The sequence below is a fragment of the Mauremys mutica genome, chromosome 8, assembly GCF_020497125.1.
Source record: "Mauremys mutica isolate MM-2020 ecotype Southern chromosome 8, ASM2049712v1, whole genome shotgun sequence".
NCBI lineage: Eukaryota > Metazoa > Chordata > Testudines > Geoemydidae > Mauremys > Mauremys mutica.
Window position 1 is genome coordinate 73265276 of NC_059079.1, and position 22292 is coordinate 73287567.

At 43.1% G+C, this 22292-nt stretch overlaps 1 protein-coding gene and 1 pseudogene across 17 annotated transcripts in view; both read right to left on the reverse strand.

Annotated features, from left to right (window-relative positions):
• The window catches only part of LOC123376084 (protocadherin gamma-A4-like), a 360280-nt gene that overhangs the window by 152816 nt on the left and 185172 nt on the right, over positions 1–22292 (reverse strand). The window contains exon 1 of one of the 17 annotated variants that reach the window (XM_045027777.1): positions 19308–21845. The exons of 15 other annotated variants lie outside the window; for them this stretch is intronic. In XM_045027777.1, coding sequence (XP_044883712.1) covers positions 19308–21731 — 2424 coding nt within the window. In that variant the 5' untranslated portion in view covers positions 21732–21845. Of the gene's footprint in view, positions 1–11471; positions 13782–19307; positions 21846–22292 lie in introns of those variants that run through there. One more of the 17 variants, XM_045027799.1, reaches the window with a different exon arrangement.
• Positions 296–4101, reverse strand: LOC123375751 (annotated as a pseudogene).

The following is a 22292-nucleotide window of genomic DNA, read 5'->3' on the forward strand; positions in this document are numbered from 1 at the left end:
CAATCAATCATGTCAGCACAAATCAGACGTAAATCTATTTCTATACGCCCATTATACCAAGATGTTTCAAGTCAGTTAAGAATGTATCTATATTAATATACAGTGCTATAGAAGCACGTAATTCTTTAAAAGCATAACAAAGTAAAATATTCTCTCTGAAATGTTGAATTAGTCATAAATAAAGTATTCTATAACGTTAGTTTCTGGATTATGTATTTCTAGTCTCTCTCTGTATATAAAGAAAATTAGTAAAACCTAAAACTTCAAAACCAAAACCCTCCCTAAAGAACATTGTTTACTCCGAAAAGGGCGGGAAGCCAGACAACAGGAAGTCCAGTTGGGACTTCGCTATTAATTGTATGTGAAAGGTATTCAGATAATACGATGCTACCTGGCAGTAGAGCAACGATAGATAGATCGATCGATATTGCAATAGATATTGCAATAAAGAAAGTAATCTAACTGCAGGCTTCCACATTTTGATGCACATGTTAATGTAAACCATATTATTATTCAGAGCTATGATAACTTCCCCACAGATTGGGAGACGGGAACTCGATGAGTCAAACAGCTGCGAGTTTCTCCACCAGCGGAGCCTCAGGGCCACTAACACTATGATAAAGGTAAAGAACAAGCAGGAAACGGAAGCCACAGCGATCACCAAATACACGGTGAGGCTGAACTGGGGGTCTACAAGAGCTGAGAGGCTGCTTAAATCGGAGAGGATTTCGGGGATGCTGTCAGCCACTACCACCGTCACAGTGGCCGTGGCAGAGAGAGGGAGCTGCCCGTTGTCCTTCACTAAAACCACCAGACTTTGCTTGAGCGCATCTTTGTCGAGAAAGTAGCGCGCCGTCCTGATCTCGCCGCTGTGGAGTCCCACAGAGAAGAGCCCCGGCTCTGTAGCCTTCAGCAGCTGGTAGGAGAGCCAGGCGTTCTGCCCGGAGTCTGCATCCACCGCCACCACCTTAGTGACCAGGTAACCCGGCTCGGAGGAGCGAGGGGCCAACTCCACTCCCGTGGAGCCATCGGTGGGAAAGGAGGGGTGTAAGATGTGCGGGCTGTTGTCATTCTGATCCAGTATGAAGAGAGTGACGGCGACATTACTGCTGAGAGGTGGGGAACCCCCACCCTGAGCCTGCACTTGGAACCGAATCTCCCGGAACTGCTCGTAATCGAAGGAGCGCAGAGCGTAGAGAGCCCCGGTCTCGGAGTTAATGGAGATGTAGGAGGAGAGCGGAGCTTCCTGGATCTGACCTTCGGTAACAGAGTAGGTGACTGGCGTTTTCTCTCCCGCCCCCGGCGCCACCCGTCCGGGTCATGCGCCCTCAGGGAGAAAACGGAGGCTCCTCTCGAGTTATTCTCAGTGACGTAGGCCGTGTAGGATGTTTCATCGAAGAGGGGACCGTTGTCGTCCGTGTCTAAAATCCGGAGTTGGATCATGGTGGCTGTAGAAAGAGGAAGAGTCCCATTGTCCGTGGCGGTCACTGTGATGTTGTACGCTGCCACCTGCTCCCTGTCCAGGGCTCGGTCTGTCACCAGACTGTAATAATTATCGAAGGGTTTCTTCAGCTGGAAAGGGAGGTTGCTGGGGATGGAGCACCCGATCTCCCCGGTCTCTCCTGAATCCCGATCTTGTACATCGGGGATCGAGCTGATAAGAGATCTAAGAGCGATTTCCGGAGCGTTGTCATTCACATCACGGACCACAACGACAACTTTTGATCTTTCAAAAAGAACTTCCCGTCATGCGCTTGCACTTCAATTTCATATCACGCAGATTCCTGAAAGTCCAGGTTCCCCACGAGTGTTAGATCTGCTGTCTTCGAGTCCAAGTGGAAGCTTTATCAGTTATCTTTCTAACTGAATACTGCATTTCTTTATTGATTCCTTCGTCAGGATCAGGCGCTTTCACTGTCACCGCCGTGAACCCTGTAAGGCACGTTTTCCAAAACACTCAGGTTGCAGACCGACTGACTAATACTGGCGTATTGTCATTTGCAGCCTCAACAATAACTCTGATAATGCAAAGTGCCAGACCTGACGGGATCTCCTCCGTCAGTGGTTGTAAAGGTTAGACTGTAAAGTTGGTTCTTCTCTGTCCAGCCACTTTCCCAGCACCAATTTGGCATATGCAGCTCCATAGGATCCACTTTGCACAACCAGAGAGAAATGCCTATTAGTGCTAAGGTGATAGCCCTGGAGAGAAATAATGCCCATATGTGGGTCCTGCGCCTCCTAAGGTGGGAATCGGGTCCCCGCCACTGTTAACTCTCTGACTTTTAACTCCAGTTCCTTCTTCTGGAAGCTGGGAGCATTATAATTAATACATTTTATTTCAATGTCAGTTTAATAAAGTTTCATTTTATCCTCCACTATAGCCTCAAATGTAACAAACAGTTCTCCATCTGGCCAGCAGACCTGCTCTCTGAGTAGCCCTTCCGTGCAGATTAAACGGCCGCTCTTAAAATTCAAAGTAAATACTGAGTCCTACTTCTTGGCACAATGCGCACTCCGCGATCTGAGAGCCATTGAACCAAACTGTAAACCCCTTTATTTGATGGAAACCACTTCAAGCCAGGGGGTGCAGTAGCACTCCCAATACCTCTAGTTTCAGCACAATAGGAATTGGAATTGCTCATCTACGAGCATAAATTCGATCTAGTTGGTATTACAGAAAACTGGTGGGAATGTTTTACACAATTGGAATGTTAAAATCAATGGTTATAACCTATTTGGGAAGGATCAAGTGGGCAAAAGGAGAGGGGAAGTGGTACTCGACATAAAAAATGGCATTAACTGTTTCCTAGTCACTGATAACTCAGAAGAAAATGATATTGAATGTTTATGGATCAACATCCGAACAGATAAAACATAAGATGGGGTACTAGCTGGTGGTTGCTACAGACCACCAAATTACACTAGGTAACACGATGATCACCCTCTTACTGACCTATCTATAATACATAGTAAAACAAAACAAAACAAACCTCTGTGTGATCATGGGAGACCCCAGGTCTCATGCTGCCAGTACTAAATCATCCTTGTCCTAGCAGATAAAGATAATGCTGATTACAGCATTAAAAGTTAATGGTAGCTTCTGTAGAAGTGATCATGACTTGATCACCTTTATAATGTGCAAGCAGAATAAAGTCCAGACAAGTAATATACTTGGAGCTTTACTAAGGCCAATTTCACAAAGCTGAAAACAATTATATGCCAAATCAGCTGGTAGAAATAATTTAATCAACAAATGTGGATGATAATTGGGAATCCCTTAAGAACACTATATTAGATGCCCAAAAAGCCACAATCCCACAAAGGAGGAAGAAGGCTGTGCTGGTTAAAAAACAATCTGGTTTAGAGGAGAAGTGAAGGAAGCTGTAAAAATTTTTTATATATGTAAGATTACAAATGAAAGAAATGGGAAATTGATAGTAATGAATACAAATCAGAAGTTAGGAATTGTAGAAAATTGATAAGGGAAACCAAGGGACACAAGGAGAAATCTATGGCCAACAGAGTTAAGGACAATGAGAAGGAGTTTTTAAAATACATTACGAACTAAAAGAATCCTGACAATGGTATTTGTCTATTACTAGATGGAAATAGTAGAATTATCAATAACAAAGAGGAATAGATAGAAGTGTTCAATAAATATTTCTGTTCTGTATTTGAGGAAACAGATGATGCAGTTGTGATGTTGGAAGACTAGGTGCCAGCTCATGCCAAGGTCCCCATGTCTCAAGGAACACTGACAAATACATAGCTGCAATAAGTCAGGCTCACCTATGCTAATATTATTAAAATAGATATTAGAACTATAAGAATGTATTTAGTGTTTAGACTTCCTTAAAGGCTTATGAGTTGTGGTATGCACCAATCTGACTTAAAAATCCTGTATTCCATATTGTAAGTGTAACATTGGCAGCCCAGATGCCAGCTCATGCCAAGGCTCCTTAGGCCTCACTGAACACAGACAAATCCATAGCTGAAAACCAGTCTGGCTCACCTATGCATTAGCATTGTTAAAATAGATGTTAGGATGATAGGAATGTGTTTAGCATTTGGACTTGATGAAATGCTTGTAGGATGGTGCATGTATTGATCTCACTTATAACATCTGTAGCCTATGGTATAAATTTATATTGATTGTTTGCATTGTAAATCTCTGTAATTGTGTAACTCATCAAACAGGAAAGAAGAATTAATTAGTGTAAAGTGCTGGTCCAGCACACAAGAAGGCCCATTAAAATCAAATGAGCCATTGTGAAACATTGAAGGACAAAGACTTTGTTGATTCCTCATCACACATAGACCCATAAAGAGGAGATAGATGCTGGAACTAGGTCCATCAATTTGAACTCTGGGGGAAGGGGAAAAAAATGCCAGACCAGAAGGAACTGTATCACTATCTTACTTGGAATTTGGAGAAGGCAATATTTCTAAGCATAAGCAAAGGATTCTCAAGCTCTTATTGTGTGTTAGCCCTAAATCATATAAGTCCCATGCATTCAAGGTAGGACTAAGCAATAGCTAGACCATTCATGACAGATGTTTGCCTAATCTGTTCTTGAAAACCCTCCAGTGATGGATATTCCACAACATTCCATGGCAATTTGTTCCAGTGCTTAACTACTATGACAGTTAGGAAGTTTTTCCTAATGTTCAACGTAAACCTCCTGTGATGGAGTGTCCTCCCTATATTGACTTGAAGGGGTTAAGGCAGTCCAAAGGGACCAATTAGCCTATTAGGTGGAAAGATGGGGGAATTAAGACTGTGAGAGAAGCCTTAATTAAAATAATCTCACCTGTCCAGAAACAGACGGGGCGTATACAAGCCAGGAATCCAGCAACAGAAGGGGCTGCTGGGGAAGGCTGCAGTCCCTCCCGGTCAAGAGAGGAGTGTTTGGAGGCTGCAGAGATATGGAGACTGCAACTCCTTCCTGGGAGGAGGGAGTGGTTGTGATGTTATCCAATAAAATATGACCAGATAGATAATTTTTGCACCCACTGGTATACATTTGCAACAAATCTTGTACAAAGATTGTCAAGTAAGATGTCTCTGGAAAGGTTATGACTTGCTGAATATGATTATGCTATATATATGCATGTATCATTTTTGTATTTGAAGTTATGACTGTTGGCTCTATACTTGGATTTCAAAATGTTTGCTCCTGGGGTAACATCCACAAGGTATTTAGTCAGCACATTTTGGAGGGACTATTCAAGTGAGTGGCCCATCAAAAAACACTTAACTTACAATGGAAGACGCCTATCTACACTGAATGGATTGGCCTGGGAATGTTCTGTCTGGAGTACAGGTAATGGCTTCCTGCTATGCCTAAGTGAAGTCATGCATGGACATGTGACTTGCCCATGTGACTCCAATCAATATCTTGTCACCTGTGATTTTCCACTAGCTGTGCTGAGGTCTTTGTTTGAAACAATGGGTTTCCCTCCATATGGTAAAAGCTATGAAAGGCCCTGGAAACATCTCCATTTTGCCTCTATCCTACTCCAGCCCCTTTCCTGCTCAAGCCTCTGGACTATGAACTTATACTAATGGGAGTATTCTAACCAAGGGACTGAGGACCTTCCAATGATTTGAAACCAACCAGAGACTTATGAAGCCAGCAGTTTATTCCATCACTGCTACAAGCCTGAGCCAAGAACTTTGCAATTACTGAATGTGTTTGATTCCTTTAACCAATTTTAAATCTCACCTTTCTTTCTTTTTATAAATAAACCGTTAGATTTTAGATTGGCAACAGCATGATTTTTGGGTAAGGTCTGAGTTGTATATTGGCCTGGATGTGTGGCTGGTCCTTTGGGATCAGAAGAACCTTTTATTTGAGGAGATTGATTTTAAAGAACCACTCATGTTTAAATCCAGTGTTTTTGGTGGTGATATAAAGACTGGAATGCCTAAGGAAACTGCTTTTATGACTTCTTGCTAGCCAGTGTGGTGAAACAGAAGTTTACTTTTGTTGTTGGTTTGGTCCATCTCATGGCAGAATAACCTCCAGTTTTGGGGTGTGTCTGCCCTATTTCTCAGCAGTTTGTCCTGAATTTGGAATTCTCAGTTGTGACCCACAAAGGCAGAGTTACAGTGGTAAAACTGGCAGACCCAGAGAAGGAAGGGAGAGCCAAAAGAGTAGAAAAGGGCTCAGGGAAATGCAGCAAGGTACGGAGTGAAACAAATCTTGACTGTTGACTAGAGGGTTTCTGAGCTGGAACCTGGGGTAGGGGGCAGGCCTGGGTTCCCCAGCTAGCCTCTGGGGTAGTGGCACTGGAGGGGCAGTCCATAGGAAGACTGCCTGAGCCTGTTTGAGAGAATAGCCTCCCGCCTCCTCCCACCCCCTGGAAAGGGAAACCATGACTGTGACCTAGCCACAGGGCTGAGTCATGAAGAGACTGCAGCAGCTCCTAGAGGGAGAGAGGGACTGCAGAAAAAGAGCTAGAGGTGGGGGGATGACTTGCAACCATAGGGATAGGTGTCAACATGGTGAGCTATTCCCTAGAATGCCCAGGAGGAGGCACCATACCAGTGGTGTGTAGACTACCTGTCATACCTCCCTTGTTGCAATTTAAGACCATTGCTTCTTGTCCTGTTCTCAGAGGTTAAGGAGAACAATTTTTCACCCTCCTCCTTCTAACAACCTTTTGTGTACCTGAAAACTGTTATCATATCCCACCTCAGTCTCCTCTTCTCCAGACTAAACAAACCCAGTTTTTTCAATCTTTCCTCATAGGCCACGTTTTCTAGACCTTGAATCATTTTTTATGCTCACCTCTGGATTTTCTCCAATTTGTCCACATTTTTCCTGAAATCTGGCACCAAGAACTGGACACAATATTCCAGTTGAGGCATTATCAGCATGGAGTAGAGTGGCAGAATTACTCCTTGTGTCTAGCATACAATACTTCTGCTAATACATCCCATATTAAAGGACATACAGAGCTTGCACATTATAGCAGCTTATATTACTTTTTGAAAACTCAGACTGTAATTCATTTTTGCGTGTATGTTTACCTGATTTAACCTTGTAAATAACTCTTATTTCTTTTGCTTAGTTAATAAATCTCTATTTGGTATTATAGAATTGGCTACAAGCATTTTCTTTGGTGAGAGATCTAAGGTACAATTGACCTGGGGTAAGTGACTGGTCCTTTGGGACTGGGAGTAACCTGAATATTATTGTCATTTTTGGTGAAAGGGACCATCTATCATGAAGGAAAGCTTGCCCGGGTGGCATGATAGACTGGACTGCCCAAGGGACTGTCTGTGACTCCATGTTAAGGCTGCTATAGTGCTTGAGGAGTTCACACTTAGTCAGGGCCAGCTCTAGGCACCAGCAAAACAAGCAGGTGCTTGGGGCAGCACATTTGCAGGGGGTGGCATTCAAACCATCCTTTTTTTTTAAACTCACTTCCTCTCCCCTCACAACCCTGCAGAAGCGGAGCCATGGAGCAGCTGGGTATCCAGCATGGGAGCTGAGAACCTACGGGACCCTGGGAGCTGTAGTTCCTTGCCTAGCTCCCTGCCTATAGAGACAGCCCTGGAGCAGGAAAAGAGCTACATTTCCCAGCAATCCCTTGGCAGATATCAACAGGAAAGGGAGGGGTAGGGAGTGAGGTAGTTGAGCCATGCTGCAGCTTGCTGTGAGTTGAAAGGGGTGGCACTGTGAATAGGGAATAAGAATGCCCAAGGAGTAGAAGGCTTTGCCCCAGATATCTCCTTCAGAAGACTTCCCCAGACTGGATTAGGGATACTGGTGTGACCTCACCTTAAAGCCCCAAAAGAAGGAATTGGGTGGTCTAAATGGACAGTGCCCCTCTCTATCTGAAGCCTAGCAAGGGAGCTACGTGGATCCAACTAGAATTTAAAATGAAAAGTAAGGGAGGGGAGGCTCTGGACCTGGGCAGCTTTAGATACAGTACCAGAGACTTAGGAGGATTTCCACTTCTGAGCCATGGAAGCAGAAATTGACTTTTCCTTTCCAGATATAGCTAATATTCAGAAAGGGAATGTAGCACCTGCCTTCCAGATTTGAACACCCTCAAAATTCAGGAGTGCTCAAGCTCAATTCAGGCAGCTGTTACTTCATTTCTCCCAAATCAAATATACTGATCCATTGTAACTTGCTGTAGAAAAAGTAGGATAAAATTGAGCAAGAAATGCTTCCCAGTGGTTTTTAGGACTGGAATTGCTATTTTCAACAGCCATTGCCTTTTTTTAGTTTTATTTGTTTAAAAGGAAGACAGTGATATTGCATTGGCAAATTCCCCATAGAAAGAAAAAGTGGAACAAAAGAATAATAAAAGCACCTCAACTTTTCCTCATTTATGTAGGACAGTCTTATAATATGCATCCAGATATCCTCCAATCACACAAGCTGAAAATTGTTCCACTTTACTGCAGTTCTGTAACCATATGGGAACCAATCATGTCTGTGTTCTGTGCACAGCCAAAATTCCTGCTGAATGACCGGTCCTGGGAGTGAGTTACCAGTGACCCAGGGCTGGGGCAGCAGGAGGGTGCAGGTTGTGGGGACAGCTCAGGGCTGGGGTGGCAGGGGGTGTGGGGGGAGGGCACTGGTGGGGGAGAAAGGGGGGAGCCCAGCGCTGGGGCAGCAGAGGGTGTGGGTGGGTGGGGGAGAACCCAGGGCTGGGGCAGCAGGGGAGTGCGGGGTGGGGGGGGGGCCCGGGGCTGGGGTTGGGGGCAGCCAAAATTTTTTTTGGCTTGGGGCAGCAAAAAACCTAGAGCCGGCCCTGCACTTAGTATCTGGTTGGTGAAAATTATTATTGAACACACAACCAGTTTGGGGGTTGTGCCCTGGTTTGTAACAGTCTGCCCTGAGTTTGGCACCCATGTTCATCAGTCACTCCAGACACAATGACTATATGGTAATATTGAGGGGTTGTATTGTACTGTCCTTTGGTGTCTGTGCCTTGTCGTTGCGGGACAGCTTGCATGCTCTAACAATCGCCAGAGTCTGTGTCAGCAGGGGTTTTTGCTTCTGGTAGGTTCAACCATGTTGGATTGGTCTGTGAGGAAGGGGCCAGACAAAACAGACACCCTGGTCCTCAAGGTTAGGGGTTAGGCACATGGCTAACAATCTTGTCCCATAAAAGACAAAATGTGTTATGGAAGCAGTGATGGAGAAATCGACCATTACTGTGGGTGATGGCCTTCAGGAGTCAATGACCCATATGACTGCCAGTGGTGAAAGCCAAAAGGAAGCCAGTGGCATGAAGACTGCAATGCTCAACACCAAGACAAAACCCAAACTTGTTTTTTGGAATATATGGATAATGTATGAAACAGGGAAGCTAGCTCAGGTCACAGCTGAGATGAGACGCTACAGCTTACACATCCTGGGTGTCAGCGAGAGCAGATGGATGGGATCAGGAAGATTAACAACAGCCTCATGAAAAAAATTGCTATTTTCTGGACAGGATGATGGATAATACCATGAGGGTGTAATAATGTCACCCTGATTCAGTGCTATGCTCCAACAAATAACAATGATGAAGAAGTAAAGAACAAATTCTACGTTACACTACAGGTGGAGTTAGAGAGAGCATCATGCCACAACCTAACTATCATCATGGGAGACCTGAATGCCAAGGTCGGTAAGGACAACACAAACAATGACAGAGCAATGGCAAGACATGGGTGTGGCACCATGAATGAAAATGGAGAAAGGCTTGTTGATTTCTGTAATATGAATGGCCTAGTCATCAGTGGAACCCTATCTGAATATTGTGAAATTCACAAGCTGACATGGTGATCTCCAAATGGCAGAACTAAGAACCAGATTGACCATATCATGATCAATGGCAAATGGCGATGCTCATTGACAGATGTGAAAGTGAGAAGGGGTGCAAATGTTGGCAGCAACCACCACCTCGTGACAGCCTCTAGCAAGCTAAAACTGAGAAGTGAGAGTCCACCAATTAAGGGACATAGGTGTTATGATATTGACAAGCTAAAGTCCCTTGAAATACAGAAAGCCTTCATTCTGCAGTTAAAGAACAGGTTTCAAGCACTTGCAGACCTTGATGAAGAGGAGGGGAATGCAGATGAGGAGATCAACTAGAAGTGGGACAAAGTAACAGTAATTTATAAACAGCCATGAAGCCTGTCTAGGCTACAGGCAAAAGAGAAGGAAGGAGTGAATTACACCCAGCACATGGAATGCCATAGAAACCAGATGAGCCCTGAAGAAAAAAGTTTTAGACACAAAATTCCAGAAGCTAAAGGACAAATACCATGAGCAATATAGCAAGGCAAACCAGGAGGTCAAATACTTTGTGAGAGTGGACAAATGGCATTATATTGATAATCTGGCAACACAAGCTGTCTGTTTGTATGTACTCTGCCTAATGGGTAATATTAAATATTGTATTCAGTATTTTTATCTGGCAATATCCACATTCAGTTTTAGAAGATCTAGTATTATGAGACGCTATAGGCTCCTTTGTACTGCAAGAGCATTAGATATGCCCAAACCAGGCAGAGACATTTGGAACCACACATCATCACCTACAAACCATTACCATCACCCTGCCCACTAACTGAGTTCCTCCAGGACAATAATCAGCATTCCAATCCGTAGATCAGGTTCAAAGAACTGACATAACAACAACTCACAGAAGAATACACCTCCCATTCTCTAAATACAGAATGTCCACTTCTAATTATAGGGGCCCAAGGCCCAGGTCAGGCGTTATTTTCACCTGGTTATGAGGACCTGAATAATTGATCGAAGATTTTGCCACAGATGAATAATGCAGTTTCTAGAAAGCCATGTCAATGACATCTGAACACTATATTAGTGTATTTTACAGATATGTAATTGTGTATCTGTAAAATGAAAGAGATGTGACACTTAAAATGAATAACAGAATCTTTTTCTATCTGGGAATAATTATTCAATTTCCCATGGAATAGCAAATAAGGAATTCTTCCAAAGAAGCAATTAAAAAGTTTTTTTAAAGTTTTTTTTAAGTACATTGTTAATGTATATTATTTTTCCTACTCACAAGAAGCAGTACAACCCGCTTAAATTATAAAAGGGCTCCAAGAAATGTAGTTATTGTAAAGAAATCCACTGAAATGAGAGGAAGGATATTCTTCCTTGGAGATGCAGGACAGAGTGGTTGTTAAGGCAATGGAGGGGACTTAAGAAATCTGAGTTTATTCTATTATACTTCTCCTTTCTGACCTTAAGAAAGTTATTTTACTTCTTCATGTGCTGTAAAATGGAAATAACACTGATCCACCCCCCGAACGTGGTACAGTGAAAACAAATTCATGCAATTTTGAGTGCCGGTAAATCCTACAAAAATAACAACAGTTTAACAAAGGTCTCCTTTACTATTTAAGGAAGATTAGACTTGTACAATTATGAAAACAAGTAATAGATCTAAAAATCATATAAATCACAGAACTAGAAACTTACCACTTCAGCAGTTTCCATTTCAGATGTTAGGACGCTACATCCGTTGTTCATAAGTAAGGTCCCAGAGTTCTCACTGCACAGAATATTCTCTGATATCTGGGCATTAGGTTTCTGGAAAGAACATTCATTTTTCTTAGATTCTGAGGATAAACATAGCTGATAAGAATAAGGCAAAGTACCATCTCCAAAATTTGGTGGGAATGTAGGTACAGTCTTGCAAAAAGGGTCACGACCAAAACACGGAAGTAATTTAGGTTTCCTTGAACTTCGCAATTTCATCACAATGGCCAGTGCCATTGTCAGGAGGAATAAAAATGAGATCAAGGCTAAAGCCAGCACCAAGTAAAACTGTAAATCAGACTGAGGTGTCGAGTCACCCGATTGGTCGCTCATTTCCGGAAGAGCCTCTTGGAAGTTCTCGGCAAACACCAGGTTGAGAGTCACTGTGGCGGAGAGAGGCGGCTGCCCGTTATCCTTCACCAGGGTGACCAGCCTGTGCTTCACAGCATCTCTGTCCGCAAAGGCGCGGGCTGTCCGGATCTCCCCGGTGTGCAGCCCCATGCTGAACAGAGTCGGTTCCGTGGCCTGGAACAGATGGTAGGAGAGCCAGGCATTGTGTCCTGAGTCAGCATCCACCGCCACCACCTTAGTCACCAGATAACCTGCCTCGGCCGAGCGAGGGACCATCTCGAACAAGGCGGAGCCATCGGCTCCCAGGGAAGGGTACAGGATGCGAGGGGCGTTATCATTCTGATCCAGAATAAACACCCTGACGGTGACATTGCTGCTGAGAGGCGGAGACCCTCCATCTTGGGCCTTCACTTGCACTTCCAACTCCCGGAATTGCTCGTAGTCGAAGGAGCGCTGGGCATAGATAGCTCCGGTCTGGGAGTTAATGGAGATGTAGGAGGAGAGAGGCACCTCCTGGAGGTTGCTGCTCAGGATGGAGTAAGTGACTCGGGCGTTCCGGTCCAGATCCCGGTCTGAGGCTTCTACATTGAAAATAGAGGCCCCCGAGGGATTGTTCTCTGGCACATAGGCGGTGTAGGAAGGTTTCTCAAAGACCGGGGCGTTGTCATTGATATCCGAGATCTGCAACAGGATGGTTTTCTGGGTGAAGAGCAGGGGAGAGCCTTTGTCTGTGGCTGTGATTGTGATATTGTACTCCGGGGTCCTTTCCCTGTCCAGGGGGCTGTCTGTGAGGAGCTTGTAGTAATTATTAGTAGATGAAATTATTTTAAATGGCAAATTATCTTGAATGCGACAGGCGACGTCTCCATTTTCTCCATCGTCGCGGTCACGGGCTTTGATCAGAGCTATCACTGTTCCGGGTAGTGAGTCTTCGGGAATGGGACTGGATACGGATGTCAATGTCACTTCGGGGGCGTTGTCGTTCTCATCGAGAATTTCTATTTGAACTTTAGAGTGGGCAGTCAGACTTCCCTCATCTCTGGCTTCCACGTCAAACGTGTAGCTATTTTTTTCTTCAAAGTCCAAAATACCTTTTGCTGTAATCTTTCCATTACTAGCATCCAAACCGAACAGTTGCTGCGCGCTCTGCGGTATGTTGCTAAAAGAATATGTTATTTTGGAATTTGTACCTTCATCCGCGTCAGTCGCTTTCACCTGAAGCACTAAGGTTCCCTTCGGTAGGTTTTCTCTCATGCTGACTTTGTAGATTTTTTCAGTGAATATAGGGGGATTGTCATTGGCATCAATAATGTTAATCTTAATCGGAACTGTCCCCGATTTGACTGGCTCTCCCCCATCCACGGAGGACAAGATTAAATGAAGAGACCTTTCTTTTTCTCGATCCAAAGGTTTCTCTAACACTAATTCTGCATATTTGTTGCCGTCCGGATTTTCCTTCAGTTCCAAAACAAAATATGGATTTGGACTAAGATGGTAACTCTGCAGTGAGTTGATTCCAACATCGGGATCTTGCGCAGGTTCTAGCGGAAATCGCGCACCAGGTTGTGCTAATTCATTAATTTCTAAATCGATATTATTTTTAACGAACTGCGGTATATTATCATTAATGTCCTGGATTGCGACGTTCACGTGGAAAACATTTAAAGGGTTTTCAACCACAACTTCTAAATTTAAGACACAAAGGGGTTTCTCGCCGCATAGTTTCTCCCGGTCTAACCTGTAATTTACATACAGGTTGCCATGTTCCTCATTTACAGTGAAATATTTATTTTCCGAATTCACACGGAGCTTTCGCAGAGGCAGTTCTCTCACATTCAGCCCCAAATCCTTGGCGAGGTTCCCCACTAGGGACCCTTTGGCCATTTCCTCAGGAATCGAATAACGAATCTGCTCCGAGACCGCCCGGCAGAACAAAGAGAATAAGAAGGGAAACAACAGTATTTGCAGTCTCACTGCTCCGGCTGTCCGTCTGTTTCTGGTTTCCATCTCAGTCACTCTCAGCGGCTTTGTTTCCTTTCCCGGTGTATTTTGAATAGATATTCCGGACCAAATTCCCCTCAGATTGTAAAAATCCTCCGTAATAAAATATAAATAAAATCCAGTCCCGTGCTTAATTTTACCTCGGAAATCCGATACCGCGGAAGCAAGGATTTCTTTTGGCAGAAACACTGTCCCTCTGCTCTCCTTCATCCGAGATCTGCACTGCGTAACAGTATAATCGCTTTGCAGTGGGCTCCGGTGGATCTCCGGCTGCAGCCCTCGCTCCGCATTGGCCAACAGCGGCACTCTGAGTCTTAGTGAGAGAATTGCAACGCTAAATGAATTGCATCGTGAGAGGAGAAATCACAGGCGCCCAAAACAGGAGGAAGTGTAAGTTCTTCCACATGACTAATTTTGGAGGGTCGAAGATTATAAAGCGACAGACAACAAGACAGTCCTCAAGACAGGTATTTTGAGAAAGCAGTAAAACTGAATGAGTTAGATTCACTCTGAAAAAGTGCAAAGTTACACTTTGATTTTGGATTACAATATATCTGCCTCAGAGAAATCAACGGGTTGATTCAATATAATAGAAGTAATTTACTGGAGGATTAATATGACATTAAATAGATTGTCGGTATTATAATTAATTTTATATAAGACATCACAGTTCCTTAACAACCAAAGTTAGGAGAGATCTCGTGTGGACTTTCTCTTGTTTACGAAAGAGATAACATTATATTTCATCTGTAAAGAACAAAGAAAGTCAACCATTTCGATGCTGAAAATGTATGGCAGGCTTCCACGATAAGAATGAACACTTTTCAACTCCCCTTTCAGGATTAAAACATAGGTGCAAAACTCTTGCCCAATTTTGATTTTTGTTTAAAATAATCTATGAATGGTTTTATGATTTAAGCATTGGGCCTTGAGTCTAGAGCAGGGGTAGGCAACCTATGGCAGGGGTGGCGAAGGTCGCACACGAGCTTATTTTCAGTGGCACTCACACTGCCTGGGTCCTAGCCACTGGACCGAGGGGCTCTGCATTTTAATTTAATTTTAAGTGAAGCTTCTTAAACATTTAAAAAACCTTATTTACTTTACATATAACAATCATTTAGTTATATATTATAGATTTATAGAAAGAGACCTTCTAAACGTTAAAATGTATTACTGGCATGCAAAACCTTAAAGTAGAGTGAATAAATGAAGACTCGGCACACCACTTCTGAAAAGTTGCCGACCCCTGTTCTAGAGATCTGGGTTCTCTTGTCAGCTCTGCCACAAAATTCCTGTGCATGACATTTGGAAAGTCACTTAGGCCAATTTTTTCAATGTTGTGTGCTTCAAGTAAGGTAATTAAATGCATAATTATAAATATACGTAAGTGACTTGATGTTCAGGGATGTGGAACATGTTTTCCAATTGATTTTACTGGGATTTTTGTCTACTACTAACTCTTGAAACAGACCACTTATTTAAGTGTTTAAAATTTAGATGCTTGATTTAAAGCATGCAGGTTTGAAAAATAAATTGGCCTAAATCTCTCTGTGCTTGACCTTCCCCATGTTTAAAATTGGGATAATAAAATCTTATTAAATAGACAGGATTGTTGGGAAACTAACATTCATTGTAATTTTAATGCCCTTGGGGGCCGATCTAAAGCCAACTGATGGCAGAGGAGAAACACTCCTGTTGATTTCTGTAAGCAAAGATCAAACCCTTGGTTGGATAGCATTATATAATTGTGATGCATAAGCATGATGTTCCAATGGGAGCAATCCATCCTTTAGAGAACAAAGCATTGGGCTCATTTAAGGTAAGAACTTTTTATTCTCAAGTGATTGAACAGTTATAATCCAGGTCAGGTTCCCAAGATCTCACATCCTGAGGAACAAATTGAATGATTCACAGGAGAATAAATCATAACCTCATCAGTGATGAAGCACCCAGTATAGCCTGCATCATTGAGACCTGGCTGGATGACACCCATTCTAGCCCACTTCATCCTCCTAAGATACTCGATGCATCACAGACCTAGACAAGACAGCAGACAGCACTGCATTCATCTTCTCATCAAACATCAAATCAAAAAAAGTAAGACAACATTCAAATTAATTCATCTGACAATAGAAATCAGAGCCAAAGCTAACGTAGCTTTTATGTTTATTTAAACACCATGACTGACTAAAGGATTCATAAAGGAGCTCACTGATACCTTTTCAGTTATGGTGGTGACATACCCCAGCTTGTCATCCTGGGAGATTTCAACATACATATTTAAAAGGCTGCAAATGCAACCCCCCAAAAATTCACCTAATCTCTTGCCTCTTTAGGACTTTCACTGGTAATCTCTTGTCCAGCCTATGCAGCTGGTCATACCCTGGACCTGAGCATCAGACTAGATGTCAAGATCAAGGATATCAAAACCCAGCCACTGTCTTGGACAGACCATCACCTCATTACAGCAGTGGTCAGAGATCTTCCAGCTCTCAAGCAATGAGACCAGTGATCCTGATTTGGCCATGAAGACATATGGATCCCAAGAAATCCCAAAGGCTGCTAAAGAACAACAGCATTCCATCCACAGAATGAGAAGAGGAGGATGTGGTGACTCATTATCACTGTACATGAGCCTTGATCATTGACTGAATGGTCCCCAAATGACCACTTCCTCTCCACAGCCCATACGGAATTCCTGTGTTTTCTGACATTCTGCACTGAATGAAGAAAGAGGGATGGCAAATGACATGCTAATGGTGGAAAACAAAAGCTGATACACAGAGGATGAAATGTAATAAGTTCCTCAAACCCTGTACTGAGGCTTTATTACAGGCCAAAATAACTCTCTTATTAGCCTCCACTGAGGATGCCAAATCTTACCATAAGGAGCTACCCAGAGTGGTAAACCAGTTCCTTAATCCTTAATTACACTACAACCTGCATCAGAACTGAGTATCAAGTCCTGCAAAGAACTATCATCCTACTTCACTAAGAAGATCATGCACATTAAGAAAACCTTTTCAAGTAGCCTGGATCCACTCTACCTATACTCACCAATCAACAGACCATATGCATTCACAGAATTCAATGCATTCACTCATCAAGAAGTTAAGGACACTCTAAAAAGGTCCCAACCCAAGACTTATGAATCAGATCCATGCCCTTCCTGACTTGTGAAAGAGTCATGAGCACCTGGTGCCACTCATGACAAAAATATCCAATGCCACATTCAGAGAGGGAATATACCCTTCTTCCTTCGAACATGCAGTTGTCTAACCAACATCAAAGAAACCCACCCTGGATACATCAGTTCTAGCCATATACCACCCAACATAAAACCTCCCATTCTTGAATAAACTCACAGAATAGATACACAAAGGCCAACTACAACTAATGTTAATATTCTAGACCTGGCACAATCTGGATTCAGCCCAGGAGATGGAACTGAAATGGATTTAGTGGCACTGATGGATAATTTCCTTTAGTCAATGGATAAAAGGCAGACATCCGTTCTCATTCTCTTGGACAAGTAGCACTTTCTATCATCTCTGGTTAGCTAGGAGACTCCCCATCCTGGCAGAAGATGACCTGACCTCAGTTATTCTCTTGACTGGTCTACAGCTATGTGATATGACTGGCATAAATCTTCAATGCTAAGGAAATTCCACATAGTATAGAGCACAGTAGTGCATCTTCTCAGCAACACAGGATACCAGTAGCACTTCAAACCTGTCCTCTACTCTCTACCCTGGCTTCTCATACAAGAATTGAATAAAGTTCAATATATCAGTCATATTCAAAGTGCTGTATAGCCTCAGGCCTAGGATATCAAAAAGATTGCCTAAAGATGCAGGATGAATATCTTGGTGGACAATTTTGCTCCTCTGGCAAAAAGGAACTCTTTACCATAAGAGAAAAGCTTGTCTGTATGGGAGACAGAACTTTATTGAGGCTAGTCCAAGTCTTTAGGAGTAACTCCCCGCCCCGCCCGAACTAAGGACACTAACAAACCTGACCACCTTCCACTCCAAGTGTAAGGCACGTTTCTTTAATTTGCCTTCTTTAACAGAGAACAAAGACAGATATAAGTCATGTCACTTAATACACTACTGGAAAGAGCTCAGATACTGTGGTGATGAGTGCAGTATAAGAGCCTATATAAAATAGAATAGACTAGAACTATTAAGTGTTCTAAATAGGAAACATCAAAAGGAATTCTGAAAATTTCACTTATAAACCCAATCTTCAAAGGACAACACCAGGATCCAACCTAAGGCTCTGATCATTTGTTTTTGTATATGAGTCAGAGTTCACTGCATTACCACCGACCAAGGGATTTAATATAGTGACTAGTTAGCTCTCATTTCAAATATATAATTGTGACTATGTATGAGAATGTTTTCTCTAATAACAAAATTATTACAATGTCATCTATAACCTCCTTTATAAACGTTGAATCAAACCATTAAATGTTTCAAGGCCCAACGGTAATACACAAACAACAAAAATTATAGACTTTATTGCATATTATAATGATGCCATATATGCTAGTTTCATAATTCTGCATTTCTGACATTTACATAATAATAATAATAATAATAATAGATATGAGCGGTTTAAAAAATGGATTAATCCTCTTAAAGCTGAGAGGTATATCTTCACCAAACAAGTCAATAATCTACAAATAATTATAAAGTAATGATTATGACCCGACTCAGCAAAGTATCTGTTTCAACAGGATTATTGACTTGTTTACATTTATACAGGTGTCTTAAGGTGCATGCTGAGTGGGTGCTTATATAACGTGCTGTATAAAAAAAGGTCCATAACTTTAAAACATTAAAGGCCAGACTATTGGGAACATGTATATCAACAGGGAAACAAAAATAAAAGAACATAAGATAAATTATAGGACAAAACTATGATTTTACTTGTGATTAAATTATATTATGGAAACAATTAGGTAGTTATTTTACAACGTTAAATTTAAGAGGTTCACAGTCTTCAAATCAAACTGTCTTCCAACAAAATTGAAGTACTATATACACTGAAATTTCTGTACTATCCCAAGTAGGTAACCGATATATGAAGATACAGGAAGAGAATCTACTTTCAAACAAACATTAAAAGGGTTTAATTTCACTGAAAAAAGAGAAACATATATTGTGCAATTTAAAAAAGAAAAGGTAGACGATTGAAAATTAATGTATCAAAAGTCACACATATCCTAATGCCCCAAGAGCCAACATTTGCAACACAGAAGACACAGTTCACTATTGACTTCAGGGGGGCCTGGAATTACCTCCTTTCCTTCTCCCACAAACGAACATAAAGCATCATTTTCCCCCTCATTAGACATTGCCCGAGAAATTAACATTATATACTTTCGACCCACAGAACGAAGACACAACCTTAGCTCACCTGAACAGAGGTCCGATCCCCGTTATTAATGCTTACATCCTCAATAACTAGAATAGAATCCTTTATCTCACAAGTTTGCTCACTACTCAGAGTATTTGAATAGTTTGATTTGGGAAAGTTGAATTGGCTTTTTCTGGAGTCCGTGGTGAGAGAAACCTCATGTGAGTAGGAGTGAAGAAAAGCTCTGACTCCATCGAGCCCCACAAACTGCGAGACGGGAACTCCACTGAACGTCACACTCGAGGAGTCAAACAGCTGCGAGTTTCTCCACCGGCGGAGCCTCAGGGCCACTAACACTATGATAAAGGTAAAGAACAAGCAGGAAACGGAAGCCACAGCGATCACCAAATACAAGGTGAGGCTGGACTGGGGGTCTGCTGCAGGAGCTGAGAGGCTGCTTAAATCGGAGAGGATTTCGGGGATGCTGTCAGCCACCACCACCGTCACAGTGGCCGTGGCAGAGAGAGGAGGCTGCCCGTTGTCCTTCACTAAAACCACCAGACTTTGCTTGAGCGCATCTTTGTCGAGAAAGTAGCGCGCCGTCCTGATCTCGCCGCTGTGGAGTCCCACAGAGAAGAGCCCCGGCTCTGTAGCCTTCAGCAGCTGGTAGGAGAGCCAGGCGTTCTGCCCGGAGTCTGCATCCACCGCCACCACCTTAGTGACCAGGTAACCCGGCTCGGAGGAGCGAGGGGCCAACTCCACTCCCGTGGAGCCATCGGTGGGAAAGGAGGGGTGTAAGATGTGCGGGCTGTTGTCGTTCTGATCCAGTATAAAGAGAGTGATGGAGACATTACTGCTGAGAGGTGGGGAACCCCCATCCTGAGCCTGCACTTGGAACCGAATCTCCCGGAACTGTTCGTAATCGAAGGAGCGCAGAGCGTAGAGAGCCCCGGTCTCGGAGTTAATGGAGATGGAGGAGGAGAGCGGAGCTTCCTGGATCTGAGTTCCAGTAATGGAGTAAGTAATTCGGGAGTTGTCCTCCAAGTCGTAGTCATGCGCTGTCAGGGAGAAAACGGAGGCTCCTCTCGGGTTATTCTCAGCGACGTAGGAGGTGTAGGAAGTTTTAACGAAGAAAGGGGCGTTGTCGTTCGTGTCTAAAATCCGGAGTGGGATCGTGGTGGCTGTAGAAAGAGGAGGAGTCCCATTGTCCCTGACGGTCACTGTGATGTTGTATGCTGCCACCTGCTCCCTGTCCAGGGCTCTGTCTGTCACCAGACTGTAATAATTATCTAACGATTTCCTCAGCTGGAAGGGGAGGTTGCTGGGTATGGAGCACGTGACCTTCCCGTTCTCTCCGGAATCTAGATCTTGCACATTTAAAAGGGCGATCACAGTCCCGCGGGGAGAGTCCTCAGGGATCGAGTTGAGGAGAGACGTGATCGTCAATTCTGGAGCGTTGTCATTCACATCGCTAACAAGGATCACAATTTTGGATCTGTCGAAAAGGCCTCCCCCGTCATGGGCTTGCACCTCGATTTCATATAACGCAGCTTCTTCAAAGTCCAAGTTCCCCACGACTGTTACTTCTCCCGTCCTAGAATCCAAATGGAATATTTGGGAAGCTTTCTCCACGATTGATCTGAATGAGTATTTTAACTCTTTATTGACTCCTTCATCCGAATCAGTGGCTTTTACTGATACCACCGTGGAACCTTTCGGCACATTTTCCAAAACCTTCGCTGTATAGATAGCCTCAGTGAAAACTGGCGCGTTGTCATTTGCATCAAGAACAATAATGCGGATTTGCGCAGTGCCGGACCTGACTGGATCTCCCCCATCAGTGGCTGTGAGGATTAGATCATGAACATCCTGTTCTTCCCGGTCTAGAGACTTTTCCAGCACCAGTTCGGCATATTTCACATAATCGGTTATAGTTTGCACATCCAGAGAAAAATGCGTATTATTGCTCAGTTGATATTTCTGGATAGAATTAATTCCCACATCTGGATCCTGCGACTGCTGCAGGGAAATCCGGGTCCCCGCAGCTGTTGTCTCGCTGATTTTTAACTCTAATTTATCTGATTGGAAGCCTGGAGCATTGTCATTAATATCTGTGATTTCAACTTCAACTGGAAAAAGCTTCGCTTTATCCTCACGAAGAACCTCAAACTTTATCAAACATATCTCTGTTCGGCCACAGATCTCCTCTCTGTCTATTCTGTCTGTGGTGTATAAATGGCCATTCTTAAAATTCAAAGCAAAATACTGACTCCTACCTCTGGCAACAATGCGGACACCGCGGTCTGAGAGCTCTTTTAGTTCAAGTCCCAAATCCTTTGCTATATTCCCCACGAAAGAGCCTTTGTGCGTTTCCTCTGGGATCGAATAGCGAGTCTGCCCAGAAACCGCCTCCCAAACGGTAACCATTAAAAAACAAAACAGGACTCGCCGTTTGCAGTCCCGGAGACTTTGTATATCCTCCATTTTTCTCCGGATGTATATAGTGCTCTGATTCCCAGTCAGATGTGTATTTTCTTTTAGCCGCAGTTCTTTGTTTTCGCAATCACTGATGTTAAAATTAAGACTGTTTCATAGATATTTATCTGTAAAATCCCGCTGAGTAAGTGTGACTCTGATCTCTGTGTTCTGTGCTGCGTAGCTGCGGGCGGGGCTGGCTGGATCTCTCTTCCCATTTCTCTGCCGGATTGGTGAACAGCGGCGCTCAGAGTCTCAACCAATAACTGCATTTTTTTAAATCCAACACCTTTCTGTTTGTTAATCTTCTCCCACGACTATTTATTTATAGTTACTTCCTCTATTTAAAATGTATACGCCTATTTGAGTTTTACATGGAATTACGATAAGTAAATAGTCCTAGAGAACAATTATTTAAGTAGAGTTCGTTGTGCTAAAGGAACACAGATGTACTATTTATTTCCCAGACAAGAGGGTGATATCACAGTTGTATTTGCCGGAATAAAATACAGCTCTGTGTATAAATTTGTCAGGGTCTCACAAAGATATTCTAATGGAAAAAATATTGTA